Below are 18,739 nucleotides of genomic sequence, written 5' to 3' on the forward strand. Positions count from 1 at the left end.
CACACTTTACATCTACTTGAGATATTTACAATAATGCAGAAGAAATTTCGCCATTGTGTTTTGCACAACTCTCCCCGTAATCTGCCTAGTTGAAAGGGCATCCAGGCACCCCTTTCATTCATGTGCGTTTCGACAGAGCGGGAATAGTGTATCCTGGCCATGAACTACAGTGAAGTGCTTTATGCAATATCATGTGATTGATTGATTCTCCATCAGTACGTAATGATTGTCAGTGGAATTCAGTTGTAGTCAAATACGCAGCATGTCCGAAAGCGTGTACTCAGAAATCACCTCCTGGCGAAATGCCAACTATTTCGAAAATGTGGTCGCCACGGATTACAAGATCAAAACCTCCGAGTTCAAAATCGCCAAGATTCACATCTCAACGGCAGTTCCCAAACACAGTGGAGCTGTATCGCTGGTGCACCGAGTGTTGCTACAGGTTCACTTCAATGGTCGAAGTTCACCGAAACACGTGAGTTACATCGTCAAGGAGCGAGCTGACTCCGACGAGGATCATGAACTAGCTGGGAACTCGTGCACGTTTGCCAAAGAAATTGAGCTATACACTCAAATCCTACCGGGGTTCGAAAAACTGTGGGCGAATGAAAACGTGAAGTTTGGACCGAGGTGATAAATGATCAAAAGTGGATTTCGGAATCAGTTGTAGATTGCCATTTACTTCCAGAGTGCTCAAAGTGACAATAACGCCGTTCAGGTTGATCGTCATGGAGGATCTCAAGTTGGCAGGATTTCGAACCAAAAAGAGTCTGAGGGGATTCAAGACATCCGATTGCGAAAAAGTGTTGGAAAAGTTGGCTAAATTTCACGCTGCTTCGGTTCAATATATCGAAAGAGTAAGTAGATGAACAAAATTCTAGAAATTCCATACAGAGCTTCACTTCAAATTTTAGAAGGGATCATTTTCGGATCAATTTAAAACTGGCATTTTGAACGACAAAACTATGAAGGCTTACGAGGTTTACTACACGCCGTTATTCGATTCATTCTACCAGATGTTGGATGATCTGAAATACCACCCAAAAATACTGGAAAAATTGGTAAGAAATAATAAGACTAAAGCCACCCATGGGCTGTATTATGCGATTTAACGCAAAATAGAGCCCCACTGCTAAGCAGGGCTTAGGTATATAGCCGTTGTCTCCCGTAGTTGAAAAAGCCGGTACCCTGCTTTCCAACTTCACTATACAGTATAAGGTACACCGGGGCAATTTGAAACGGCAAGATGTAACACAAAATTTAAATAAAAATATACATTTCAAACAAATGTAAAAAGGAATTTGGGTAAGTGTACCAATTATGGCTATAGTACCAATTATTCGCCATAGTTGATTTTCACCCTTTAACGAGGTAAATCAGCAAGAAAAATTTTGTGAACAACAGATCACGTTCACAAAAGATGGTTGCACTTATTTAAACTCCACATCATGGTAGAAATAAATCATTTTCCTTAAAATTTCGGCTTCCTTGCACCCTTTTTCGCCATAGTGTACCAGTTATGGCTAACACCATAAGAAATGCATGCAAATAGTGCGAAAAGGAACCGAAGTTAAATAATGTAACTATAACTGGTGCATGGTTCCTATCATTGGCACACGCTGTAAGAAATACTAAAAGTAGTTTTGGCTCAGTTTCGATATTTTTCCTGTAAAGTATGGAAACTAAGCTGTCTTTTAACTTATTGGTGACATTCGTTGGTCTTCTCGTTATTTTTGTATAAATAGCTCTCCTTAGGTAGTGCCATAATTGGTACACGCACCCTACTACCGATAGATTGTTTGGTTCAAAAATGATGTGTTACTCGACCAAGGTTAGATAACGGTTAGATAAAGGTTGCTGTTTCAACTTGCCCCTGTTTACTTAAACAATATACCAACCTATTACGAACATGAGCATATAGACTGGGTCAATAAAGTCGATTTTTCGGAACAAAGCTTTTTCGATTCCTTTCAGCGTCCAAAACAACTGTGCAAAATTTGGCAGCGATTGCTTGCTTCTCCGCATTCCGCATTGCGATTGAAATTTGCATGGAATTTAGTATGGGAAACCCTGCTTTTTTGCATTTATGCCATAAGTTGAAATTTTTCGTCTAAAACGATCTAACTAATGACGTTGAAACATAGCCTAGGATATGTCGAAAAACTTTTGCGGTCTTCAGCACTTGTGAAAAAAGTTATAACGTACAGATTGCCCGGTGGTGCTTAACATTTAACATGTAAAGGAATAACATCAATAACAAAATCTCAATTTTTGGCCCAAGTTTCCAAGCAAATAACTTTTTTCACAAGCGTCGGATCACTTAGCGGTCTTCAACAAAGTTTTTCGGCATATCCTATACTATACTTTAACGTCATTAGTTACATGGTATTATACAAAAGAATTCAACTTATGAGTAGAATGCAAAAAAGTACGTTTTCCCATACTAACTTCCATACAAATTTCAATCGCAATGCGGAATACTGGGACACAACCAATCGCTCCCAAATTTTACACAGTTGTTTTGGACGCTAATATTGATTGAAAAACCTTTGTTCTGGGTTGATATGATCAAATTTAAAGTTTCTCCATACAACGCACAGTGGGAAAAAACAGTGCAAACCAACACTAAATTCTGTAACTCACAAACGCATCCAGTTTTTCTAATGAACAAAACGGTTTTGGGTGTAAAATTGTCTGGAGAATCGAATGAAAGTGTTTAAACAGACCGCACGGATCATAATCCTGCTCATTTTGCCCTAATTCCTCAGTATTTTATTGATTTTTATATGAAACTAGCTCTAAAACACTTCTGAAACATGAATGCGGTTTGCCTTGAAGGACTTTTCTGAAGGACTAAGATGTAGAGTATCAATTCGAAGTGATTGCAGTGACCGCATGAATGTATTTATGCTTATTTTACCCTAATTCCCCACACATATTGTGTTTTATATGAAATTAGCTCTATAACTCACAAGAAACATATGAATGGTATTTTCAGAAGCGTTTATTTGGAGAACTAAGATACAAAGAATCGATTGGAAGTGATGACAGTGACCGCGCGAATGAATTTATGCTCATTTTAACCTCATTCCCCACATTCCACAGTGGTACCGCCATAGGCCAAAAATCGAAAAATTGATTTTCTAATTAATGAGTTTGTATATTTTTTATAAATCAATGATGTTCCCAAGAATGCAGAAAAACCATTTTTATGTATGTTTCTGTTGCATATTTTGCGTGAGAGCGTGGGTACTGTTATGCAATTTGAAATTTTAAAAATTTGTCGAAAAATTACATTAATTTTGAGTTGTACACCGCGTCTTCGTATAACAAAACCAAGTGGATTTTCAAATGTTTTTAAACGCAGAAAATCAGAATACATGTTTATCTTTCAATTTCAAAGCACCAAAAAGTGGAAATGGATGTTTTTGGACTAATGGGGCTGTGAGTAATGGGCACATAATTTTACCCATAGAATATATACACAATAAAAATTCATGTAACACTTCAAACATGTTCTTAACCACATTTAATCAATCGTCAGCCATCAAATGATCAGATTTGAGTAGGAGAATCAATCTGTGAAGGTTGTAGCTGCAGATATCTGCATATAAGTTTGCATGATGTATTGGAAGTTACCCGTTCTTTTTATAAAAAATATATTTTAAAAAAACTATAAAATTAAATATATAAACTTGTCCTTCTGTAACTGCCTGAAATGCGTACCAAAATTACTGCAATTTTAACAGGGGATAGTTCAATGCTTTTTACAATACTTGAGGGATATTTTATTTGAAAACAAATTTTGTAGATGTTTTTTATTAAGAAAAAAAATTAATAAAAAAAAACAGCCATACCTCCAGGCTTAAGGTATGAATAATTTCATAACAACTATTTTCATTTGGCCTTGTCAAAACTTACCTTTGCAATTGTTTTATTACTGCTAACATTGACCAAATTTCCTCAAAATCCATCCAGTACGTAAAACTGTAGTGTTGGGAAAAGAAGAAGTAAATATGTTCTTCGATTAATATTTACTGGACATAATTCTTCATAATCTCTTCTCAAATCTAAATATTTGATCAATTTATTTACGTTAAATCTCAGTGTTTGAATTAATTTCTTTGATACTATTGCAGGCACTTTGTCGTATATTTAGCAATGTAGAGCGATATTTGTATATATTTCGTTTATTGGGTTAGAGCTATCTTTGATTAAAATTCCACGTACTTAATTACTGGATAGCATTTCCAAATCAAATTGCTAGAAACAAAAACGACTGGAAATAGGTACTTTAATCTTTTTCAAAACGCAGGCCCATGAATCATATGATATATAACGGTGTAAAGCATTGTATTTATGGTTTTAAAATTTCCTTTTACGTACGTTATGTGAAATAATCCCGAATATTTGTCTAAAATTTTGCAATTGAAGAAGTAATTGATTCTGTGATTGCAGTATTGCTCTACTGTTTAAAAATTATTACTATTGGTAATTTGACACTGTAGTTATACATACTAATTCGATTTGTGATGATTTTTCTAGCAGTGAGTGCATGATTTAGGCAGTGAAAACTACCTTATTTCTGAGGAAAAGTCCCCAGTTTCATATATTGTTGTATTGCAGCAGAAATAAAACCTACTAATAAAATTACAATTTTAATGCTAATACTGATACTATTCACAAGAATCTATTATGATACTGTCATGTGATACATATTTTAACTTGTTATACTTAGCAGAAACTGATATAATTCGACCCACTCTTCATAATAGTTAAAAATATTTGATTACTGATATCTGTGCAAAATAAAGCTTTTATAATGATAATTTCAAATTCAAAACAGAAATGTCCAAAGTTAATATTTTTCAAGTGATGTTCATGAAAACGTAGTGGAATATGCTGTTTTGGCTATAACATGCTATTTCTGGTCAATAAAAAAGATTTTTCCCTTCAAAAAACGAAGAAAATGATTTATGACCGCTTCCCTGAACAAATGGAACCACTGTGCATTCCGGTGAAGACGTGGAGCCACAAAGAAGAAGAAGAAATTAGCAACCATAATAATAATTTGTACGAGTTTGTATGTTTTGTTGCACATAAAAAAACAAAACAAATATTGTTGTAACTCTGTTACAATAAATTCACTCAAAGTCTATTAGGGTAGGTAATCATTAATCGAATCAAAGTCCGGCTTTTTTAAGTAAATTCGATAATCTTATTACAAGTAATAATTATACAAATGGTCGATTCTACGAGAAAAAAAAAAAACATATGTCATCTTAATGAATTTCAAAATGGTTCAAACTAAGATTAAAAATTGGACTAGCTCAAAGTATGATTTCTTACCCGACAAATATCTTCAAGATCCCTTGGACCAGAACTGCTTTTGGTATTTTTAACATGGATATCATAATTTTGTTGTAATATAGTTGCGTAGTTTTGATCGATTGTTGACCGAAATAGAAATAAAACAATGCAAAATTTAGGAACCGGGCAATTAAATTTTCATCGAATAAGGGGCAGGTTACTGTAGGTAGTATTTTTCTCCAAATTTGAGCTTACCAAGATCTTATATTATTATATTATTATATTATTGTAGATTCTGAAATGACTATTGAGACGGACAGCGATAAAGACGCCTTACCATGCCAAGTTTATTCCAGTTCTGGTATTCTCGTTTGTAAATACGTGGAATCACCAGATATTGAGAATTCGATTTTCCATGTTGTCGAACAAAAGACGGGAAGGGGCATTGAATCAATCATGAAACAAACCGCGCTGTATATACAGAACAACAAAACCCTTCTTAGATGTGATTATTTGGACGAGTTCCATGCCGGAAACTCGTATCTGAATGAGGTTGATTATTATAATGCTACCGCCGTGTCCAACTTGTGCAATGCTAGCTTGATTATATATGACAAGAACGGAACGATCCGGGCACAAATAGAACCGTTTTGTGACAAACGAGACGAAACTATTAAAATTCAGATGTGCTACTTGGAAGATAATGATTACACCGAAAGAAGAAGATTCAATACTATCATACGATTTTATACCACAACATGCAGTACCAGTACTACTGTAGGAACAGCGCCAACAAGTCATCAGATGTCTATTCCAAGGATATGCAGTTGGAACATACGAGGATGCTGCAGCAAATCAAAAAGGGATATTATTGACGAAGAATTAACCAAGCGAGATATCCACGTTGCCTGTCTACAGGAGGTGACCGTGGAAGCTTCACAACTATCCACCGAAAACTATGTTTGGTACATTTCCAAACATAGTAGAAACAAATCGAGAGGACTCGCTTTTTTGGTGAGGAAAGGAACTAGGATTGTAGTTCAAAACGTGCGTTATGAATTCGAAAATATACAAGGAGTAGAGATAATACTACCCGTGCGTGGTAAAATGACTAAGCTGCAAGTGATCAATTTACATGCTACTAGTTCGGGATACGCCAAATTTTTAGGAGATCTTGGATCGTATATAGGGACCATCAAGAATGGAAAAGATCTAATCTGCTTAGGAGATACCAACGCTCAAATAGGTATTTTTTCTGAAAAGTAATTTATTTAGTTTAAATAATGTTTATACATATATAAAACAGGCGTAGATAACCCGAGTGAAGAGGAAAAACAACTCATCGGTAAATTTGTGGGTCATGAACAGTCGAATCAGAATGGAGAGCAATTAAAATTTTTCATCCGGCGTCATTGCTTAGCGTTGCGAACAACAATGGCGAACAAAACGTTGATGAGCACATGGGCATCCGGAAACAGAGCATCACAAATAGACCACATGATGACAAAAATCAATTCCAGAGTATTTCTAAAAAATATCAATGCGCAGTGGGTTCGAAATGTTAGCACAGATCATAAAATCATTTATGGCGGAATCAGCATCGTAAATAACGCAACACCGAATGGTGATAACTTTTCTCAGCTGGATGCGGAGAAATGGGACGTATCATTGCTAAAAGACGAAACGCTCAGAAACAAATACGCAGAAACCTTGGATACCATGCAGATTGACGTGACCTCCGGAGCTATTTCTGATGTCTGGAAAGCATTCATCGATAAGATCAAATCAGCAGCCAGCCGGACGATTGCAGAGAATAAAAAGATACCAACCACCCCGCGGAGGCGCAAAGCTTTGGCAAACGTCAAAAAGTGGTCCTTCAGATTAAAGAGAGATCCATTCAAGAAATCGGCATTGAACAATCTCAAAGATGCAAAACGCAACCTAACGAGCCTTAATAGACGTCACGAAGAGGAGGAGCAAGTGAAGTTCTTTGAAAATCTTCAAACATTCAAGATCGGCGAGAGAATTAACAGGACCCACGCGTACATGAAAAAACACCGGAAGCGAAACAACAAAGCAAATAAGCCTTACATCCCTATGCAAAATTGGCAGACTGGACATAACAATGAATCAATGCTCCCCAATCGTTTGACCGGGTCGGAGTATGACACAAACGAGGTCCCCAGTCTTGATAGAATAGAAATCATTCTGAAACAGAGCAAAAACGGTAAAGCCCCCGGGATTGATACTATAAATATGGAATTGCTGAAGTACGCATCTGAAAACACGATTGAAGAACTCAAGCAAATTTTCAAAAGGATATGGAAGGAGAACGAAATACCGGCCCAATGGAAAGAAACGCTACTAATACCAATTCCGAAAATACCTCACCCCAAAAATGTGGCGGACTATCGCAGAATCTGTCTTAGCAGTGTTGGTTATAAGTTATACGCATCATGGATACTGCACGAGTTAACGGCGAATACGACTCCTATAGGAACCCACCAAGCAGCGTTCCTGCAAGGAAGATCCACAATGGACCATGCCTTTGTAACAAAACGTGTGCTAGAAGAAAGATGGAATGCGGGGGATGATACGATACTAATGGCTCTTGATATCAGTAAAGCTTTCGACAAGGTAATGTCTTTATTGTTCTCAAAGTAAATTATTAGGCTCAATCGATTGAAATCCGTGATTGGTCAGGGACAGCTCAAAAAGATATTTGAGTTGTCATTTACATTTTGGATCACTATGAACAGTGCTGAAAAATTCATTTCATCATATCTAAGTTCGATCACCTACAGCTCATTTTATAAGCTGAACCTGAGAGTATGGTATATGAGAGGCTTGTGCGGATGGACCGGTTCTGCAGGAGGGTCACGGAAGGACCGCTATTTTTCGAGTACTTGGGGTGAATGTCACGGACTACCTTCGAAAAATGCAAATGATATTCACGGTGAATGTCATTTGGCATTTTCCGAAGGTAGTCCGCGACATTTACTTTGAATGTTCGAGGAATAGCGGTTTTTTCATGACTTTCTTGCGGAATTGGTCTAGCCGCACAAGTTTTCCATATACCATATTCTCAGGTTCAGCTTCTAAAATGAGCTGTGGGTGGTTGAATTTACATATGACGAAATGAAATTTTCAGCACTGACTATGAATAGTCAGGTGAAAGCTTTTGAGAAAACTAAATGTTGTAAATGGCTGATCGGCGGAAGGACAAGGACAAATGGTGGAAAGACCAGAGTGGACTGCCGAAATTCAAAAAGAAGAAAGAAGTATCTAAATACACAATATTAGTTCAACCTATGTTATATCAGCCATTGTTAATTTATCGGAGGTCAATTGAATATCTGTTCGAAAACCGTCTATTCATCTTTGTTAGAAATTTGAAACATGAAATGGATTGAAAGCGATAGCATGTCAATTATTTATTGAGTGGTGTATTCTCAGACTAGTCACGGTATTTTGATCATTAGTTTATGAGTGTCTAAGTAATTGAGGTCAAGAATATTTAATCTCATCTTCTTATTGAAATTTTTCTTAATTAAGGTGTCGCTGTTGAAGATCCCTGAAATTTTGAGGAAAAAGTCCGCTCCTCCTCACCTCATAGCGAGAGTAGTTGAATGCATAAGGGAAGAAACATTCGAAACTTTGTGGGACGGACAAAGATCTATTGCGGAAAACAGAAGAATGGGAATAAAATAAGGTTGTCCCCTTTCCCCTTATTTATTCGACCTCATAATAGAAGACGCACTACAAGCAGCCCAGCGAGAAATAGGAGAATCATTTGTCGTAGACCAGCAGACAGCACTAAAATTTCCTATAATATTAGTTTACGCAGACGACGTCTTAATTATTGCCCAGAACAAAGAACAATTGGACAAGATTGTTCCTATACTACTGAAACACTTAGAGCAGGCCAATTTACATCTAAACAAAGATAAAACAAAAGTGCTGATAAGAACACCTTTGGGAACACCTCCAGATAAAATCGTGATTGGAAACACGACCTATGAGGTAACCTCTGAACTGATATACCTAGGTATCACTATCACGTCCACGTTAAGCCGACCAAAAACCACGAGAGCGAGGTGTAAGAAAGCGGTTAGAGCTTCGAAGGTGGCGGTAGATTTTGCTCGGCAAAATAAGCCTTCAGTAGAAGTAGTATGTGCTCTATATGAGGCAATAGTAGCTCCCACTATGCTGTACGGTACACAGGTATCGACACTTACCAAAAGGAACCGCATATCAATGCGAAAATATGAAAAGCAGATAGTTGAGGAGTTGGCATCCTGTTGCAGGGACACTACAGGAAGGATAACGTTAGACCAAATGCTACGAGGGAAAAGTATCACAAAAAAAGTACGTGCTCTACAAATGCGTTATTGGAGTCACATCGTGCGGATGGATGACACACACATACTAAAGTTAGCAGCTAAATATAGGAAGCCGTACAAGAAACGAGGTAGACCGCCGTACACCTGGCTCGACGTAGTTCAACAGAACATGGACCGATTTGGAGATTTGAGTCAGTTGGAATGGGAGCAGTTAGCTTTAGACAAAGAAAAAGTTACGCAAAAAATTGAAGGAATATACTCTACTTGGGAATCTGCGGATTCGGATGAATAGCCTTCAAGAACAATAATATGTAATAAATTGAATATTTAAATAAATTAAACCAAACAAACACGTAGAATAAAAAGTAAATCCTTAACAACCCCCTAGCTTGAAAGTTGGCTGTCCCACTGAATGAGTGAAAGAATGAATGTAAAATAATAAAGTCCAAAATGCCTCTATATCATCAATTACAAGCAGATCAACACAGGCGCAGCGAACAGAAGCAATGGACCACATTACAAGCTGGCCACAAACTCAGGAAAGACCAACCGCTGAATTTGACACTGAAGATTAACATCCGACAAGCTGGAACTAGGTGAGATCTTTCTGATTATACCCTATATTATTATATGACTACATGTATTGAAAATTCGCTATTTTCAACATCCTATCATCTATTGGAAGCTGCTTCAGTTCTGGGCTCTTTCTAAGTTGATGAAGGGATCTATAAATGCTTGCAAGGACTTGGCCAGGTGTGTGGAGTTGAGTGGGTCTGTGTCATTGCAGATAGTAGCGACATCAGCAATGCCAATGGATATATTCAACTTTGCGACTCCATCCAAGATTTGTGCAAGTATTCATGCTATGCTATGCTATGCTATTTTAACCTCATTCCCCACATATATTAAGTATTATATATTATGGCTTTTCTGAAGGATTATGATACAAGAAATCGATTTGAAGTGATTTCAATGACCGCGCGAATGTAATTATGCTCATTCTACCCTCATTCCCCACATATATTGAGTTTTGAATGAAATTAGCTGTATAACTCACAAGAAATTTAAGGGTGGTATGCTAAGCAGGGGTTCTTCAGTGGATAGTACAAGGAATCGATTAGAAGTGATGGCAGTGTCCGCGCGAATGTAGATATGCTCATTTTACCCTAATTCCCCACATATATTGAGTTTTGAATGAAATTAGCTATATAGCTCACAAAAAAACTTATGGGCGGTATTCTGTGAAGTAGTCCTTTAGTGAATCAATACAAGGAATCGATTAGAAGTGACATCAGTGTCCGCGCGAATGTAATTGTGCTCATTTTATCTTAATTCCCCACATATATTGAGTTTTGTATGAAATAAGCTCCATAACTCACAAGGAAATTATGAGTGGGTAAACTAAGTCTGAATGGAATCCTAGAGGAATCCCTCAAGAAATCCCTGGAGGAACTCTTGGAGGAATGCCTGGAGAAATTCCTGGAGTCATGTTTGTAGGAATTCCTGGAGGATTCTCTTGAGATTTTTTTTAGAAATCTCCAGAGGAATTCCTGGAGGAATCCCTGGAGAAATTCTTAGAGAATTTATTCGAAGAACCAATGGAGCACTTTCGGGAGGAATCCCTAAACGAATTCCTGGAGGAATTCCTGGGGGAGTCCCTGGAGGAATCTCTAGAGGAATTCCTTGAGGTATTTCTAGTGGAATACTTGTAGGAATCTCTTGAGGAATTCTTAAATGAATTTCTGGACGAATCCCTGTGGGATCTTTCAGAGGAATTTTTGGAAGAATCCCTGGAAGAATTCTTGGAAGAATTCCTGAAGAAATCCAAGGATCAATTTGTGATGCAATTCTAGAAGGAGTTTTTGAAGAAATCCCACGAGGCAGTACTGAAGAAATCGAAACTGTGAAGAAACTGTTGAAATTGATGAGAAAATCCTGAAGGAATCCTTAAAAGAGTACGTAGAGGAACTCTTGGAGGAATCTCTACTGCAGTTCCTGAAGGGAGTGTAGAAACAGCAAACGTTAAAATACACAAAAATAAAAATTAAAAAAAAAGTTCCTGAAGAAATCCCTGGAAGAGTTCCACAAAAAAAAACCAGGAGGAATCTCGGAAGCAATCCCAAGATGAATTCCATAGGGAATCTCCAAGGGAATTTCCTGGAAAAAGTCTTGGATTAATTCTTTGAGAAGTTTCTGAAAGAATTCCAGAAGAAATTACTGAAGGAATCCCAAGAAGAATTCTACAACTCTGGAAGTTGTCCTGTAGGAATTCTTGGACGAATTTGTTAAGAATCCCCATGTTGAATCCCGAAAGCAATCCCAAGATGAATTCCATAGGGAATCTCATAAGAGATTTCTTAGCGAATTTCTGGAATAATTTCTGTAGGAATCCTTGGATAAAAATATCTCAAGAAATCCATGTCTGCAGTAATTTCTGGAAGAATTATTGGAGGATTACTTGGATGGACTCCCAAAGGGTTTTTGTACAATTTTTTTAAAGAAATTCCTGGTTAAATTTTTGGAAAATCTGTAGTAAAATTTTCTGAAAGAATTTCTGGAAGACATTCCTGCAGAAATACTTTAAATTATTCCAGATGGACCTATTAGAGCAATATCTAGCGGAATTATGGAAGGAATATATGGAGAAATCCCTGAAGAAATCTCTGAAGGAATACCTGCAGCCATACCTTAAAGGATCTCTCTGAGTAAATTCCTAAAGGAAATCTCGAAAACAGCATCTGAACAATCACTGGAGGAACCTCTAAAGATATCCCAGGACAAATCTCCGAATAAATGTGTGGTTGAATCCCTAGATGAATTCTTGAAGGAATCTCTGGAGGTATTCATGATGGAATCACTGCAGTAAGCTATGGAAAAAAAAACAGTTAACTAGAAACAAACCCAGCCATTTTGATTCCTCAAAACTTCAATGCCGATTTGCATATACACATATCGGGGGCCCATGCCACTTAGAAGTTTTCTCAAGTCTGGCCCCCTCTGGGCTCCCTCCAGAAAATAATCCTAGCTAATGAGAAGGGTATTGATATCTCACCAAAAACTACCATCGAACCGATGCTTGGAGGGCCGAGTCTCATATAGCTCAATCAATTCAGCGCGACGAACTGAGAAAATGTCTGTATGTGTGTGTAAAAAACACTCACGTTTCTCAGCCGCTTATCAACTAATTTAGGTTCTCTAAGCACCAAATGAAAGCTACACATCCTAGAAGAACGCTCTGGAATTTTATTTCGATTGGGAATTCAAATACTGAGATATTTTTCGAAAAGTACTTGGGGGTAATTTCAATAAATTCTGTTTTTCCTGCAATTCATATTGCAAATGGGTCTAGGTCTAACTAAACATCATTCACCATCATATAATTATTTTATTCGCATCTTAGACAAAAACTCCTCCGTTTTTCAGTAGATCTCTCAGGTATTCTGACAGGAGTTGCTTCAGAGATTATTACAGGAGCTCCTTCAGATATTGTTTCGGAAGGATTTGAAGATGCCTCCAGGAGATCCATCAGTCATACATCCAGAAAATCCTTATGGGATTCCTGTAGGAGATCCTTCAAACGATTAGTCTTGGAGATCCTTCGGGGATTGCTTCTGGAGTTCCTTCAGGAATTTCTACGGGAGTTCCTTCATGATTTAGTCCAGGTGTTCCTATAGAGATTCCTCCAGAAGTTCCTTCAGGAATTCCTCTAGAATTTCAATCGGAGATTTCCGGCGTTCCTTCAAGGGTCTCCCTAAAAGTTACTTCAGGGATCGCTTCAGGAGTTCCTTCACGAATCACTCCAGGAGTTCCATCAAGGGTCTCTACAGGAGTTCTTTTTGGGCTTCCTCCTGGAATTTCCTCACCCAAAAAATATGTTTAAGTCGAGTAGATTCCAAGAGGTTATAAACACCATCATAAAGCCAAAATAAAATCATGTTGGTTTTATAGCGGTTTTCAAAATCTCTTGAATGCAAATAAGGCATCAATTTATTTCTTGGGCAAGGATCACTGCTGTAATTCATTCGAATATTTCTCTTGGAATTCCGAAGGTCTTTTAGGAACTTATCTAAGAGTTTCTGCAAGGTATTCTTTTAGAAGTTCCTCGAGGATTAAACACAGATACTCTTTTCCTTTGAGGATTCCTGCAATATAGAAGTTTAAGTAGCAGTTGAGGTTGCTCCAGAGGTTCCTTCAGGGATCTCTCCAGGAGTTCCAGGAGGATTCTGGGATGTCACCAGATGTTTCTGTCGTATCCGAATTCCGAAAACACCTCACACTCTCGTAACCGTACCAAACACAATTTCTCCTATTTTTCCACTTCCGAACCGAAAACACCATAACCGCGCGGAACCTAACGTCCGTTCATCACGAATTTCTTCAATAGACTAACGATATTCTTCTTATTCATACCAGCTTCACTTTCCTTTTTCCCAACACATTTTCATCTCTCCTCCTTTTGCTCAAACGCATTCCTCTGTCAAAAGCCATCCTTTCACTCATCATCGGCCAGTCGTTGTTGAACGAGACAATTCATATTCGTTCAAAACAACATTGGGCGATGCGATACACTTTTATCGACTGGCTTAAACAACTACACTGAAAATGATTCGTTATTTAATTTCTCACGAGGTTACATAAGCTTTATTTAGTTTCTTCTTGGTCGTCTATTACACTACGGTTCCCTCAGGCAATCCTTCAGAAGTTTCCTTAGATATTCCTCCAGAAGTTCTTTAGAGATTCTTCCAGAAGGATTCAGGGATGTCTCCGGGTAATCCACCAGGAATTTCTCCAGAAGTTTCTTCAGAAACATCTACAGGAGTTCCTACAGGGATTAGTCCTTAAGAGATTCCTCAACCAGTTTCAGGGATTCGTGTAGATGTTTCTTCAGAGATTTCTTTTGGAATTCTTTCAGGGATTATCCAGAAGTTTCTTCAGGATTCAGAAGTTCACTCAGGGATAATTCCAGGAATTGCAACTTCCAGGAAAAACAACTTCAGAGATTTCTCCAGAAGTACTTTTAGTGATTCTTCCAGAAGTTTTTGCAGGGATCGCTACTGGAGTCTATGCTGAGTTTTTTCTTGGGGAATTCAGGGATGCCCCCAAGGGATAGATAAGAGGTTACCCCTTCCTTTAGGAATTCTTCGTGGAGTTACTACAATTTTTCTTTAGAATCATAATCACTAATCAGGCAATTCTCCAGGATTTCCTCATGGAGTCACTCTAAGAGCTCCTCCGGGATGTGTTTCAGAGAATTCTCTAGGTTTTCCTTCTAGAATTCCTCCAGGAATTTCTTCGGGAACATCTCCTAAATTTTTTTCGGGATTCCTCTTAAAAATTTTTCAGAGATTTCTCTTGGAAATCCTTCGGGTATTCCTCCTGGAAATCCTTCATGGACTCCTCCTGGAAATTCTTCGGTGGTTCCTTCGGATGTTGCTTCTGGGAATGCTTAGAGGATTTCTCCTGGAATTCCTTCAGGGATTCCTCCTGGAAAGCCTTAAGGATTTCGTCAAGGAAATCCTTCAGGGATTCCTCATGGAAATCCTTCGAGGTTTACTCATAGATGTCCTTCAGATATTCCTCCTGGAAATACTTCGGCGATTCCTCCTGAAATTCCTTTGAAAATTTCCTCTGGAAATCCTTCGAGAATTCTTCATGGAAATCCTTGGAGGATTCCACCTGGAAATCCTTCGAATATTCCTCCTGGAAATTCTTCGGCGATTTCATCTAAAATTTCTTTGGGGATTTCTTCTGGGAATTCTTTGGATATTCCTCCTGAAAATCCTTAAAGGATTCCTCATGGCAATCCTGAGAGAACTTCTTCCGGATTCCTCCTAGAAATCTTTGGGTATTTTTACCTGGAAATCCTTCGGCGATTCCTTCAGAAATTTCTTCGGAGTTTACTTCTGGGAATCCTTAGGGGATAACTCTTGGGATCCCTTAGAGGATTCCCCATGAAAATCCTTAGAGGACTTCTCCTGGAATTCCTTTAAGGATTTCTTCTTAAAACCCTTCGGAATTTCTTTCTGGAAATATTTCGGAGATTCCTCCTGTAAAGCCTTAGAGGATTCCTCATGGAAATCCTTCGGCGATTCCTTCTGGAGCTCCTTCGGAGACTACTCTTGGGAATCCTTAGAGTATTCCTCATGGAAATCCTTCAAGGATTTCTCATGGAAATCCTTCAGGGATTCCTCCTGAAAATGCTTTAGAGATTCCTCCTGGAAAATCCTTTGGGATTTTCACCTGGAAATCCTTCGCAGATTACTCCTGGAAATTCTTCGGCGATTGCTTCAGAAATTCGTTCGGAGTTTACTTCAAGGAATCCTTCGGGAATTACTCCTGGAAATCCTCAGAGTATTTCACTTGAAAATCCTTAGAGGATTTCTCCTGGAAAATCTTAGGGATTCCTCCTGGAAATGCTTTAGACAGAGGTTCCTTCTGGAAATCCTTCGAAATTTCTTCCTGGAAATCTTTCGGGGATTCCTCCTGGAAAGCCTCAGAGGATTCCTCATGGAAATCCTTCAACGATTGTTCCTGAAAATCCTTCGGCGATTCCTGCTGGAATTCCTTCAGAAATTACTCTTGGAAATCCTTAGAGGATTCCTCTTGGAAATCTTTAAAGGATTTCTCATGGAAATTCTTTAGGGATTCCTCCTGGAAATCCTTCTGGGTTTCCTCATGGAAATCCATCGGTGATTCCTCCTGAAATTCCTTCGACGATTTCTCCTGGAAATCCTTCGAGGATTCCTCATGGAATTCCATCGACGATTTCTTATGAAATTCCTCCAGGGATTCCTCCTGGAAATCCTTCGTTGATTCCTAATGGAAATCCTTAAGCGGTTCTCCATGGAAATTCTTCGGGGAATCCTCCTGGAATCTCTTCTGATATTCTTCCTGGAAATCCTTCAGCGGTTTCTACAGAAATTCCTTCGGAGAATACTTCTGGGAATTCTTCGGGGAATCCTCCTGGAAATTCCTTGAAGATTCCTCATGGAAATCCTACGAGAATTCCTTCTGGAAATCCTTCCGCGATTTCTTCTGGAAATCCTTCGGGGCTCCTCCTGCAAATTCTTCGCCGATTTTTCATGGAAATCCTTCGAAGATTCCTTCTGTAAATCCTTCGGCGATTTCTGCTGGACATTCTTCGGGAATTCTTCCTGGAAATCATTCGATGATTTTTTTACGTTTTAGTTTTTTTAAGGCTCGGCGCCACATGAGCATATCAGAGCCGAAGCCTTCGATGGTTCCTCGTGAAAATCCTTCAGAGATGCCTCTCAGAAATCTTTCGAAAATTCCTTTTAAAAATCCTTCGGGGTTTCCTCCTTCTAGGAAATCCTTCGCCGAATCCTCCTGGAAATCCACCAGGGATTCTTCCTGGAAATCTACCAGGGATTGCTCCTGGAAATCCTTCGGAGATTCCTCCTGGAAATCCTTCGAAGATTCTTCTTGAAAATCCTTCAGGGATTCCTCATGGAAATTCTTCAGGGATCCCTCCTGGAAATCCTTCTGGGTTTCCTCATGGAATCTTCCAGGGATTCCCTCTGGAATTCCATCGACAATTTCTTATGAAATTCCTTCGGGGATTCCTCTTGGAAATCCTTCGTTGATTCCTAATGGAAATCCTTAAGTGATTCCTCCTGGAAATTCCTCCACGGGTTTTTCCTCGAATTGATTTAAAAGTTTCCTCTTGAAAATCCTTTGGAGATTCCGAAAGGAAATCCTTTGGAGATTCCGAAAGGAAATCCTTTGGGAATTCCACCTGGAATTCCATCGAGGGTTCTACCTGGATATCCTTCGAAAATTCCTTCTGGAAATTCTTCGGGGCTTTCTTCTTGAATTTCAATTGAAACCTTCTGATTCCTCCTAAGAAACTCCCCTGAGACTCTTGAAACTTCCTGAATTCTCATGAAACAGACTCCCATGAGACCCCTTGAAATGCCCCTGAAACACCCGAAACATACGAAATCCCTCGAAATGCTCCTGAAAATGTCCCTGAGATGTCCCTGAGCTGTCCCTGAGATTCACTGGAAATGCCCTGAAAATAGGATATTGTAGTTAATACGACTTCCTCATTTCACTACACATGAATTACTCGCTATTATCAAAGCTTAAGCTGAGATGTACTAAACGTTTCTTTTTTCTAGCTACCTCTGAAAGGAAAAGCGTACGCAACAACTTGCAACCTATTTCGACTCAACCCTACAAAGTTCAACGTTCTCAATCATGGTGATCTACGAATGACCAATATTCATATCAGGGAATTTGACAAATTACTCGTAAGTACTTCAAGCTACTATGCACAACGTAGGTTTTAACACCATCCTATTTCCCCCGCTTCATAGCTCAATTACCAGACATCCTTCTACGGATCGCCATCGTTCGACCTGATCTACTTCCTGACGATGTCGGCTTCTTTCTGCACCCGGATAGACCGATTCGATCACCTAATCGACCACTACTACAAGCACCTGAAGGCCGGTCTACAGAAGCTAGGGGTGATGACTGCGATACCTACTCAACGCCAGCTTCGGGAAGATCTCGCTGCCCATGGATTTCTGATGTGCCTCAAATCCATCGAGGCACTGGCCGTTACGCTGGAAATGCCCAAACTGGAACTGGATATGAAGCTGTTTCGGTCGACGGGACCGGACGGAGCCGAGTTCCGGCGGAATCTGTACGCTAATGTGCAGTTTGAGAAAACGCTGGAGAGGCTTGTGATGTTCATGTGGAAAAGAGGCTTTTTTAATTTTTCTCAGATGTGAAGTTCATCTGAGGTGTCGTTTAATAAAAAATGTCGTTTCAGTTGGGATAAAAAGCTAAACACTTGGTTTACTCTTTCTGGTAAAACTGCAAAATTCCGCTCCCTCTTTGAAGGCTCCTCGCTCTCCGAAATAGGGAAGCAGAAGCTCCAACGCCTTGATGTACCGCTCGTTATTGTAGATACGCTTGCGCAACTCTCTACCCGCTTCACTGTCCTGCTGAATAAGTTCAAAACTGATGTCTTCCGATGGGTCGAGACACATAACAGCCATGATACCGAACATGTTGGATGATCCTGTGGAAGAGAATGGTCACTAGACAAGGTCAGA

The 18,739-nt window shown here is 38.9% G+C and overlaps 1 protein-coding gene and 1 non-coding gene across 2 annotated transcripts in view; one reads left to right on the forward strand and one right to left on the reverse strand.

Annotated features, from left to right (window-relative positions):
• LOC109422540 (uncharacterized) lies at positions 1 to 18,412 on the forward strand. The gene is made up of 5 exons (XM_062860576.1): positions 1 to 630; positions 689 to 857; positions 915 to 1,061; positions 17,795 to 17,926; positions 17,993 to 18,412. Exons 1-5 carry the CDS (start codon positions 263 to 265, stop codon positions 18,410 to 18,412), a joined length of 1,236 nt encoding a protein of 411 aa, XP_062716560.1. The 5' UTR covers positions 1 to 262.
• LOC109412329 (uncharacterized) overlaps positions 18,389 to 18,739 on the reverse strand; it is a 14,029-nt gene continuing 13,678 nt past the window's right edge. Inside the window, exon 4 of the transcript XR_003896380.2 lies at positions 18,389 to 18,705. This is a non-coding gene — a transcript (uncharacterized LOC109412329). The remainder of the gene's footprint in view (positions 18,706 to 18,739) is intronic.

The sequence above is a fragment of the Aedes albopictus genome, chromosome 3 (genome assembly GCF_035046485.1).
Source record: "Aedes albopictus strain Foshan chromosome 3, AalbF5, whole genome shotgun sequence".
Taxonomy (NCBI): Eukaryota; Metazoa; Arthropoda; class Insecta; order Diptera; family Culicidae; genus Aedes; species Aedes albopictus.